Source organism: Castor canadensis, chromosome 8 (assembly GCF_047511655.1).
Source record: "Castor canadensis chromosome 8, mCasCan1.hap1v2, whole genome shotgun sequence".
NCBI lineage: Eukaryota > Metazoa > Chordata > Mammalia > Rodentia > Castoridae > Castor > Castor canadensis.
This window is the reverse complement of record NC_133393.1, coordinates 17,709,182-17,721,381: the sequence shown is the minus strand read 5'-3', so window position 1 is coordinate 17,721,381 and position 12,200 is coordinate 17,709,182. Positions and strand designations below refer to the sequence as shown.

Below are 12,200 nucleotides of genomic sequence, written 5' to 3'. Positions count from 1 at the left end.
AGGTTACCAAAGAAGAAAACCCAGCTAAATGGAACCTTCATTCTATATATTTAAAGGAGAAAAAAAAAAAAGGCCCAAGCTGCCTCCTCTGTGTGGGTCACTATAGTGGACTCTGCCCTCAGGAGTTCACCATCTAAAGAGACAAGAGAAACATCTAAAGACGCTGAATACCACCACAGAGGAATACTCATTAGAGGTGATTTATGAACCACTAGCTAACAGATGACATTTCCCCGTCACAAAAAACTGTAATTGTAAAGATATAATAGTAAAAGAAGTCAAAGAGTTTTAAAAGGTTCACTATTGTCATTATTGTCTTTATGTTACAGTTGAGCCAGGCATAAATTCTAGTTTAGGAAAAATGAATTCATTCAGTCAAAATTCGGGTACTATGCTAGGTAATAGAAAAACACAGGCAAACAATCCTCAAGATCTCAATCTCACTAGGTATAGTGGCTCACACCTCTAATCCTAGCTACTCAGTATGCGGAGATCGGGAGGATCACCATTCGAGGCCAGCCTAGTCAAAAAGTCACCATTGAGACCACCTCTCAACCAAAGTTGGGCGTAGTGGTGTATGTGCCCCTCTAATCCCAGCTACACAGGAAGCATAAATAGGAGGATCACAGTCCAGATCAGCCTCAGCATAAACACAAGACCCTATCCCAAAAATAGCTAAAGCAAAAGAACTGGAGCAAAGCTCAAGTGGTAGAGTTCTTGCCTAGCAAGTGCAAGGCCTTGAGTTCAATCCCCAGTACCACAAAAAATAAAAATAAAAGAATCTCAATGTAGTAGGGCCCAGGCAAGTAAATCAATAATTACTGTTATCACAGCAGCAAAGATGCTTCAGTCTGACTAGAAACTAGGGGAATAGATACAGAATAAACAGGACAGATTTAAACACATGGCTATTTAAACACTCAAAAATATTAACCAATAATTTACCTTAGCAATCTTAGGAACACATTGACCTTTACTCAATTTAAAAAAAAAAAATCCAGAAAATAGAATCTTTGATATAGTTTCCAGCTACAAACATGCAGAAACAAGAAATTACTGTTCTCTTCCAAAGTCTAAACCCCACACACTTTATCATTAATCAACAAACGCCTTCTGTTCTAATCAAGATCTTCTAGTCATGGACCCGCAGAAGGTCTAGCCTCTATTAACCTTATCAGTCTTCGAACCTGAAGCTTATCCAACCCTGACGCCATTCAAATCAAACTCAGGATACATAACCTCAGTCATTCTTGTATGTCTGTGTTGGGTGGGTGGGTGGGTGGGTGGGTGTGTGGTGCTTGGGTTTGAACTCAAGGCTTCTTGCTTGCAAAGCAGGTGCTCTACCACTTGAGCCATGCCTTCTGTCCTCCCTCGATCATTCTAAGCCACTCTTCTTTGAAACTCCATAGCATGTACTTCTTGAACACTGTTATATTTAAATTTTCCCAGAAGTTATGTCTTATTTCCATGATGAACTGAAAAAGATCAAGGGCAGAGAGTGTTTCGCACATACGCAGCATAGTTTAGTGGATAAATTACCCAGCCCCTGGAGCCAAACTATACAGATTTTACTCTCAGCTCTTCATCTTTCTGTATGACCCTGACCCTGGGCAAGTTATCTAACCTTTTTGTGCTCCAGTTTCTTCAATTTGTAAAGTTGCAACTACCTCAAAGGATTGCAAAGATAAAATGTTCATGTAGGACCTGTCCTCAATACACCATAAGCAGTTATGGATATTAACTGCTATTATTTTCATTAACAAGAAAAGTCATAACATAAGTGTTAGAAATGCTATATTAATGTTAGCTATTGTTACTGTAATTTAAAATCTCCATATTTGTACTACCTAAAATAACAGTAAGTACACTGCATGTCCTCAGTACTTGTTTAAAGGAGGAAGGGAATAAAAGACTAAGCAGAAGAAAAATTTCAAGAAAATGTCTACATCTGACATTCTGTAGAACAGTGAAATCTGTCCAAGCAAGAAACACCTATTTTTAGGTCTACAATGGCTAATCAGTCTCAGGAAGAACGAACTTGAGGATAACAGGAAAGACATTTCTCAGGAAGCAGATCTATATGTTGATAGCCTGCACTGTAGTTCTATAGCTAAAGTTTTGTAGTTAGGAATGGCATAAGATGCAAACACCACTTGCTGGTGAGTTGAGGGTAAATAAACAGGTACTTACTGAGCATGCCTCTATAATTGAGGTCCATATCCCGGCTCTCTGACCGTACTTTAATAGCATCCAGAATGGCATCAGGAGACAACAGTCCAGAAGGCCTCACGACATTCAGAAGTTCAGTGAGGCTCATCAGAGGTAAACGCACAGCCTGCATGATTTCAGCATGATCCTCCTTTGAATTGTGCTTACACCAGTTTAACAAGGCTAAGAAAATATCTTTTTCAGGAGCTGCAAATGAATCTCTTAATACGATGTTTAAAAGTGCCGTCTGAAAAGGATAAAAAGGAAAAAAGTTATGATGGAGCCCAACTATGTGCATGATCAATAAGTTCAACTTTAAAGAACCATGGGTATCACTTACATGTAGACAATTAATTAATTTTGACCTTTGTCTTTCCTTATGCTTTGTGCCATATGTTCTCCTGCCCATCTACGGCTGTGTGAATAGTAAAAAAGGACAGTAGCCCCTTCCTTTCCTGCTCAGGCATTTTGTACCACTACATAAAGCATCTACTCTTTCCAACACATCTCTGTCTTTTTTAAAATATCAAGAACAAAAATGACAAAATGAGGAGCTGTCAATGTATCTAAATTCTATAGGAGAATATACATTTGTAGGTCACTTAGCTGCATCTGGCTTTTAAAACCTAAAATCTTTTATTCTCTGGTATTACTGTACTACCATATTTTTGGTTCTCAGACCTCCAAACTGACCTCTATCAACTGGTGCAACCCTGAAAAATCCTTGCCTTTAAAAATTAAGTAGGATAATAAAAATCAGAGTTTACACTCAAACCAAAATATATAGCTTTGCAAAAGATTTTGTCAGTAGAGATATTAAGGTCCTAGGAAGAATACAAAAAAGAGAAAAGGAGAGACAACCACCCCCCAGGGTTCAGAGAAAGATTTGAGCAAAATAGTTTTACTCTAGCTATAATTGCAAATTTTGAGCCAGCAAATAAAAAGGGTGACTTAGAAATATCCAGTGACACATTGAATGTCTTATATTTTCTTTTGCTGAAAAGAATTACTAGTTGCAAGAAAACTAAAAATAAATAAATAAAATTAAAGTTGTAGTCTTTGTCAAAAAATACAAAACCAAAAAGTAGAATGGAATGCCAAAAGGACCCTATATGACTATCATCATATTAAAAACAAACACACAGCAGCAGTCTCTCTTTCACATAAAACTTACTAGAGAAACCTTTTTAAAAAAAATAAATAAAAACTGGAACTAATCATCCTATCTCTTACATGGCCTAGAGTTCCAGTGGCCAGATGCAGTAGTTAGACCAGATGACCTCTTTGATATTAGCAATCTTTATTTTTCTTATTTTTAGTCCACTGCTGTGTTGCCTCTGTACAGACATAAATAAAACAATGCATGCTTAAAAATTACTTGCAAACGATGACACACCTTGGAAAGGGAGAGGAAACCTTCACTTGCAAGTACCTCCTGAGCATTTCTGTCCATAAACAAGCAGCACATACAAGTTAACTTGGGAAGTGAGTAGAGACTGGCAACATCAAAAGTCATACAAACATTCTGAATGTTAAGTATGGTGCAAAGATACTCAGAGGTAGAATCCTCCAGCTCAGGAAATCCGTATTTATGAGCCAGGCTCAAAAAATCCAGCAGCACCTCCTCCTTCTCATCTGTCAGTGTTGCCCGCCCAGTATAGATGTATTTGAGTAGCATTGTGAATGCTTCTGCAGTGGTGTCTTGGAGAGGGATTTCTGCTTCAGGCTGAGACTCTCGCATTCCACCATACAGCAATGCTCTGCACATTAGAGGAGAAACACAAGAGGGAAACCTCAAATAGGATTCGCTACAAGATACATGAAACAAATGTTTATCAATGCTATACAACCATGAATTTGCTTAATGATACAAGATCCAGGTGAAGAAATACAAAGTAATCATTTAAATGGTTCTTTAAAGAAAACAACAGGAATGATTTTTTTTTAACTTTTGAATTCCATAAACAATTGAACTAATGAGATATCCTGAGACCTCAGTATTAAATAGAAAGTTAGAAGTGATCTTTGGAGAACAATGGAAAAAAATGGAACATTAAAAGATGTTAAAGGTCCATAGCCAGTTTAACAAGTAAAACTCTAGGAAAAGATGGATTAGATAAAACAATTAAACACTAATCAGGTGCCATTCTCCCAACAGCTGGGCAGAAATTAAAAAGCTAGCTAGTATCTACTGCTGCAAAAACAATGAGAAAACAAAGTTTTTTTCCATGCACTGTATTGAGAATGTATTGTAGTGGGTCTTCCCTTTTTCAAAAGTAATTTCATGATATCTATTTAAATCTAAAATGTGCATACCCTTCAACTCATGAATCTCACTTTTAGGACTTAATTCTAGAAAAATAATATAGTAAAGATAAATATATAAGGATATATAACAAAACACTGAGAAAAATCAAATATCTATCAACAGAACATGGTGACTATACATGCTACGTAGCCATTAGAAAGATCAACGGAGATCAACAAGGTGCTACCTTGGAAAAGTCTGTGTTGACTCTTTCCTAGGTTATGGAAGGTAGGTAAGGAAGGGTTCATGTTTACTATGAAGTTTCCTCCTATGGAATTAGCTTGTCCTTAGCTGGGAATTGACAGGCTCTTGTGACAATACTTACTCTGGCCTCTCTTGACTTCCAACAATTAACTTTTCTTTGCACATGAATAGTGTTAATAGTAAGAATCTAAGAGAGCACTTGCAATGCTTTGGAGCTTAGCCAAATAAGCCATCAAATGAAGGTTCAATACCCACAAAGAGACATCAAGAACATCAGTACATGGAGGGAGCATATTTCATTCACTCAATATGATCTTCAAGTTTCTAAAAGTATGTGAGTTTCTTCTAAGATTTTATAGATCATCTAAAAGATACCACCTACAATTGTTTCCTTTTTTTTCTTTTTTTTTTGGTAGGGGGAGTGGTACTAAAATTTGAACTCAATACCTTGTGCTTGCTATGCAGGTGCTCTACCACTCAAGTCACACCCACTCCCTACCCAAACCCTTTTTGCTTTAGTTATTTTCTGGATTGGGTTTTGTACTTTTGCTTTAGGAGACCTGGACGACCAAGATCCTCCTGTGTAGCTGGGATGACAGGTATGTGTCACCACATGAAGCTTATTGGCTGAGACAGAATCCTGCTAATTTTTTTTGCCAGGACTGGCCTCAAACTATGACCATTCTGATCTCTGCCTCATACATTACATGTATGAGCCACCATGCCTGGCCTCCAATTATTTTTTAAAGATATACAATGTTCCAAAAATAAGGCTGAAAATTTTGATTTAATAAAGAATAAATCTTAAAAGACCCTTTAATAGTAATGACTACAGCAAAAGTAAGAAAAGACAAGGAAAACACAAAAGGAAAGTATACAAGGACATAGGCTGGTAACAAGTAATGACCAGACCAAGGCTAGATACCTTGGTACACTTGACCACTGGGAAGGGGAATAGGAGAGTATTAACTAGAACTCTTATTCTCTATTCTCTAAGCTACTGGTTTCACCCTCGGTGCCATCTGATTTACACACAATGGTTAAGTTTTAAAACACTCCTAAGGAACTGTAGGAGCTCTAGCTAGAAAGCATATATTTCTAAGAGACACACTTGACCACAATGTGTGTGACTCTAGGTGCTGTGGTCTTGCTGTCTTAGTTAATCCTGATTGTAAAAGCCAGACTGCAATTTTCACTAAAAGGTAAGTGAAATCTCCTCCAAGACACAGACATCTCCACTTTTAAATATCGACTTCTTCAGCCAAATCTGTATTTCTATGGACTATCTTTAGTTTTATAAAGATAAAAAGATCCATTATCAAGAATGAATCATCACTCAGTCAAGAATTCAGTGATTCCCTTTAACCAATATTAGGTAAAATACACAGCAATCAAGAAATCTGTTTAACATTTATAACCCTGAAGAATATTTTGTTTAATCTTGATAGCTGTTTCTTTTAATTTGGGATTGTCAAACTGCACATCTGAGTTTCCTACAGATCCTAAACCTTAGTGTCTGAAACCAATAGGCATTCATATCTTTTAGCTGGTTGGAAGACAGCTTACCTATTCAACAAGAAGTCTATCGCCAGTAAATCATGTAAGTCCTATTTGTCATCTACTGTGAGGAAAAGACAGGACAACAAAGACTCAACCTAAGAAACATTCTTCAGACCTTGAAAATTAGTAGACTGGTACTGTCTAGTCTTTGAAGCCTTCTAACCCCATAAATCTAAGATGATCTATAAAGGAAAAGGTTATTCTCAAAAATAACAAAAAACCTATAAAGATGGAATTTGTATAGGTACTGAAGTAAAGGACTGATAGAATTATTGTAATACTTGATTACAATTTCTATTTCTCATAGAATAGAAAATACCAGTGTTTTGTACAGGTAATTTGTATCTTCGAAAAAGTACTAGACACTTACCGAAAATATTGGCACCTGGCAGCTAAAATAACCCTGTGGGCAGGAAACCGTTTCTTTTCCACAACAAATGTGACATCGCCATATTCTTCCCCAATCAACAAGGCACCAATATGTTCAGACAAAATGTGCACGTGATCAATTTCCCCTACTGCAGTAAAGGGGCGGAGAGGGTGGCTATTACTCATCTTGTGGAATAGATGATAGTCACTGACCTATTATATAAAGAAGGGATGAGAGTTAGTAAATCATATATCATACACATAGCCAACTAAAAAAAACTGCATAAGAGAAAATTCATTATGGATGATTTTTTTTTTTTTTTTTTTTGTGAGACAGAGTCTTGCTGTACAGCCCAGGCTGGCCTCAAACTTACAATCCTCCTGCTTCAGCCTCCACAGGATCAATGGTTTCTTTATTACTCTAGTCTATGAAACAACTCAACCTTTCATTAACTCCATCACCTTCACTGCCTTATCCACACTAGGAAAGCAAATATACCAGGGTCTTCAAACACTATCAGCACGTGGAACTATTACAATTTAGGAAATTCAGCCACATATAGGTTCCCTACAGTACCTTAGGAAAAGAAAAGACAACAGGCAGAAAACTCTTCTTTTAGCATAAATTTATTTAGTAAGGTTGGGTACTATACCCAGACAAATCTTTCAGGTATAGATCTTGGCCTAAATTACAAAAAGAATAAATGAAATAATCAGATTTCATATGAGAGATTTTGGTCTAAAACCATTCTTAAGTATTTTATAGAAGTATTCTGAGGTAACAAAAATAACTTGACATTTATTAATGAAAGTTTATAGGAATATCCTAACCCCTCCCAAATAATTCTCAAGATTGTAACTTTACACCTAGGCATGGTGGTGCACTCCTGCAATTCCAGACTAAGGTAGAAGATCATGAGATTGAAGCAAGTCCATCTCAAAAAAAAGTATAACTTCCATTCTAAACCTGTGGCTCTGATGATCAGGTGCCTAGTGCTTACCAGAATACCATTACATTTTATCTACAGGCCCTTCCTTGCTTTTATATGCAATGTCTTTCTACAAAATAACTGAAAAATAAAGGGACTAAAAATTAATTAATAGCTTTGCATATTAGAAAGGGGAGTTATAATCTTAGAAAGCTAAAAATATTTGTAGTTTTAAAACCTCAAGTTATTTACGGGTAGTGCTTTGCCAGGTGAAAGGAACACAGCAAGTATATGCTTTGCTAGCATTCAAGTGTCCCAGGTAAAGAGGTAGTTGGTAGCTCAGAGGTCTCCATCTAAGGTGCATGAGACTAGGAACTGAGCCAGGTATATCTCTCCACTGGACTTCTACCTTCTGTAACTCTATTTAGACCAGGACTAAAGATTTAACAGCTTTAATCTTTTCCGTTCTTTCTTTTTTTTTCCTTTTTTTGTACTGGGGCTTGAACTCAGGGCCTCATGCTTGCTTGGCAAGTATTCTACTACTTAAACCACTCTACCAGTCTTTTTTGTGATGGGTATTTTGAAATAAGGTCTCACAAACTACTTGTCTGGGCTGGCTTTCAACCAGATCAAATCAGATCCTCCTGATATCTCCTCCTGAGTAGCTAGGATTACAAGATGAGTCAGTCACCAGGGCCCAGCAAGAGCTTGATCTTTAAGCTTCCATATCTAGATCTATTTTTAACAAGGTATTGGAAAAAGTCTTTCTGTCTTCCGAGTGCAGTGAAGCTCTTCATGGACCAAATTCCTTAGATGTCTGCTATCATATGTCCGCCCTCGACAGCACCAACAGCACAGACTGTGATTCAGGAGGATACAGTGGGTGAGCCAGGCAAGGAGACACCCAGCCCATGAAAGTGAGCAACCCTTATTGTAGGAGCGTCAGAGGATAAGCAGCATAATCTCCTTGTTACCAAGGCAAATCGCTCTCCCTCGATTGCAGCCTCCATTTGAAAGCCCTCAAAATTGAATCACTTCCAGACACTTGTGTTAAAAGACCAAATTCAGCTTTAAAAGACCTATCTAGAAGCACTGGCAGGCAATGTATGATGTAATAGTCACACATTTTCTGATAAGGGTCAGATAGTAAATGTTTTAGGCTTTGTCCATGATACAAACTTTGTCACAACTATTCAACACTGTCTTGGGAACCTAAAAGCAGCCACAGGCAGTAAGTTAATGAATGATCATAGCTATGTCCTAATAAAACTATTTATAGAGAAAGAGCTGAATTTGGCCCACAGATCATAGTTTCTAATCCCTGGTCTAACATGGTCAAGAACTAACTGTACCCTAGACAAAGGATCAAACAGGGTTGTTGTTTTGTTTTGTTTCTGCTGGTAATCCAACTTCAAAATAACATGGTCATTTCCCACGTTGTCCATAAAATTCTGAAAGCTACTGGAACCTAACTTCAAAATCCCATTCCTCTCAACAGGAATGCTTACATTTATGATCCACTATTTTAGTAGTAGTGCATGACCCTAGACAAAACATACTCTTCCTGGCTATAGGGTGCAAGACATACCTAAGAGTCTCTTACTATTTAACTAATCATGGCCAAGATCCAAATCATTTACTAAATGAGTCTTGCTGAACAATAATTGGTTAATTTCTGGTTAACTAACTCAGAAGGGAAATTTATAATTCTTCAACTGAAACATCATATTACATATGTAAAATATCTATCTTAAAAAGTTCTCCAGATCTTCACTTCTTAATACATATAATTTCATTTTGCTAAATTTACATGATGTTTTTCCAAGTGGAAACATAAAGAGAATATTGCTGGGTACAGAAAACAGCCACTTAAGTGTAGAATAAACACAATTTTTATTGGCACATAGAAATAATTTTAATTAGACCAGTGACTCTCAAAAAGCTTGAAATACACTGGACCCACAAGGGGAGCTTAAAAAAAAAAGATGCTTGAGTTCCACCCATCAGAGATTCTTACTTAATTGGTTTGGATCGGGACCCAGGCATTAGAATCACCATTCTGAAGTGATTCTAATGAGAAGGTAGGAAAAGAGCCACTGGTTTAGACAGTTGTACGTGCATCCTATGGTTTGGGTGTGGCTCGGCCTCCAAGGGTCCATGTATCAGAGGCTTGGTCACAAAGGTGGTGTATTAGCAAGTGTTATGTAACCTTTAATGGGGGGACCTACTGGGAAGTCCTTACACTGCCCTTGGAAGGGATCAAGGTCATTCTCATGGAATCCCTTGGTAGCTCTCTCAAAAAGCTAGCTATAAAAAGAGCAAGCCTCGCCTACCTACCCAGCATTCTGGCTTCCTGAGGTGATTTCTTCCTCCTGTATGTGTTCCCACTATAATAATCAGCCATTGAGTCCTGAGCCAATGCCAGAACCATGCCCTTGAATCTTCAAAAATATAAGCTAAGTACACCTCTTTTCTTATTAAAGTTAACCTGCTTCAGGTGTTTAGGTAGTTATAGTAATACAAAGCTAACACAGTTCATATCCCTTAGATACACAAGTTCACAAGCAAATTATTCATTGAGAAAATTCAATTAGGATATAATTCTATTTTGGATAGTATTGCAAAGAGGCAAATGATGCCAACAAAATTATCAATGCATGGTTTACATGCAGAAAATTGAGTATTTTCACCAATGGGTTAGCTTATCTACAAATTGACAGCTTTTTTCTTTAAAAAAAGGGAAAAAAACATGTTTTTAGAAGCTACACATCCATAAATTTAATTTTTAAGTCATCAATTTTTAACTTGATAAATAATAAAGGAAAAAGATGTTTAAAGTTCATGGTGTACAACTGTACAATAACTTGTTTCTTCAGCTTTCTAAGTTATTCTGCCATTGACCGTATATGAGACCTCTGACAAACTTCTAACTCCTATGAAGTTATTCCCACACCTTTAATGACATGGTCATGGTAAATAGTTCCTTTTTCAAGTTACATATTATAACTCTGCCACACTGCCTTTTAAGATTTCTTTGTTTTGCCCTGTCACATAAAACCAAGACACTTCAACTACAAAACAAGAATACAACATGTAAATTCAAAGTTTATGAAGAGGACAGGAAATTTTGAAAAGTTGGTACAAATGTATTATTACTGGGGTAGATGATCCCAAAGATTGCTGCTTTCAATTCCTTTCCTTTCCCTATCTACCTCCCCACTGAAATGTGGGTTCCATTTCCTCTCCCCTTGAATCTGGGCTGTCCCTGGGATCACTTTAACCAACAGAAGTGGGGTTCCTAAGCCTTGAGACAGTTTAGCAAAAGCTTCCGCTTTTGTACCACTGGGAACCCTGAGCATGTGGAGAGGCCTTCAGACTGCTCAGAGAAGATCCCAGGTGAAATGAAGACCAAGGTCCCCGACATTTGATCCTAGTCAAGTCCTTCCAATCTGCTTGCTACCATCTGAGCCATTCTAGTTGAGAGGCTAGATATGTAAGGATATCCCAACTCCAACAGACTCAGGTGCTACACATACAAGCCAACCCAGATGAACCCTGCTCAAATTCTGACCCACAAAAATGAATAAAATATAAAATGGTTATCTATTTAAGCCATTGAATTTTAGAGAAATTTATATGTAGCAAATGATAGCTAAAAGAATTATCATATGGAAAGATTTCATTTATGAATTTTACAAATGTTGGCAAATTTCAAAACTAGTATACAAGAAAATTTAGAATTGGCTCTATACTTTGGCTTCTAACTGGGGGGAGGTGCAACAACAATTAAAAAAATAGAACAAAATTTCAAGGCACATTATCAAAGAATAACTTATAACTGAAATTAGTTTTCTGTGCTCATTCATGTAAAATATTTATTGAGAAACTAAATGAAGCAGGCACTGTACCAAAAGCTAGGAAGACACCCAGAATAATGTCTCCTGGGCTCTGTGCTCTCAGAGAGCTTCTAATCCAGGACAGCATCTCCCATAAGATGCTGAAATCTTCTAAAAGATTTTACTTAAATTATAAAGATACAACCTATAATAAGAAGAGAAAGTATTCATTCAAAAATTTCACAATTTAGAATCCTATTTCTCATTCCTTTTTTCTAAGAGTAGGGATTATTTGTTTGGTCAGAAAGATTGCAGTAGCTGAGTTTAGAGTTTAAAGAACTTCAGTTCTTGTAAAGAGTAAAGCTTTTAAGGCTACTCAGTCTCTTTAAAAGTCAACATTTCATAGGGGTACTATGCCAGGGGTCCCTAAGACCACTTCCAGGTTCAGTGATTCATTAGGAGGATTCACATAGCTTAGCATATGTGAGCATATGCTGTGATTTACTGCAGCAAAAGTATACAAAGCAAAATCAGCAAATGGAAAAAACACACAGGGCAAAACCCACAGAAAAGCAGACACAAGCTTCCCAAGGTCACAAAGGACATGCTGAAGTCCATCAACAACAAGTTGTAAGAACACAAGAAAAATGTTTCTGCCCAGAAAGCTCATTAGAGACTCAAAGCCCAGAGTGCTTACTGCGGGCTTTCCACATAGGTAGCCCCTGCCTAGTACAGATCCAAATTCCAGATTCTCCAAAGAAAAGTAGGTTTCCAGTATAAACTACA

At 37.1% G+C, this 12,200-nt stretch overlaps 1 protein-coding gene across 6 annotated transcripts in view; it reads right to left on the bottom strand.

Moving 5' to 3' along the window:
• The window catches only part of Btbd9 (BTB domain containing 9), a 397,758-nt gene that overhangs the window by 353,307 nt on the left and 32,251 nt on the right, over positions 1–12,200 (bottom strand). For all 6 annotated transcript variants that reach the window (XR_012450652.1, XM_074082279.1, XM_074082277.1 and 3 more), the window contains exons 2-4: positions 6,651–6,862; positions 3,605–3,968; positions 2,191–2,455 (exon numbers count right to left, since the gene is read on the bottom strand). Coding sequence is in view for 5 of the 6 variants with exons in the window: in XM_074082279.1 (XP_073938380.1) it covers positions 2,191–2,455; positions 3,605–3,968; positions 6,651–6,835 (814 nt within the window). In the remaining variant the exon portion in view is untranslated. The remainder of the gene's footprint in view (positions 1–2,190; positions 2,456–3,604; positions 3,969–6,650; positions 6,863–12,200) is intronic.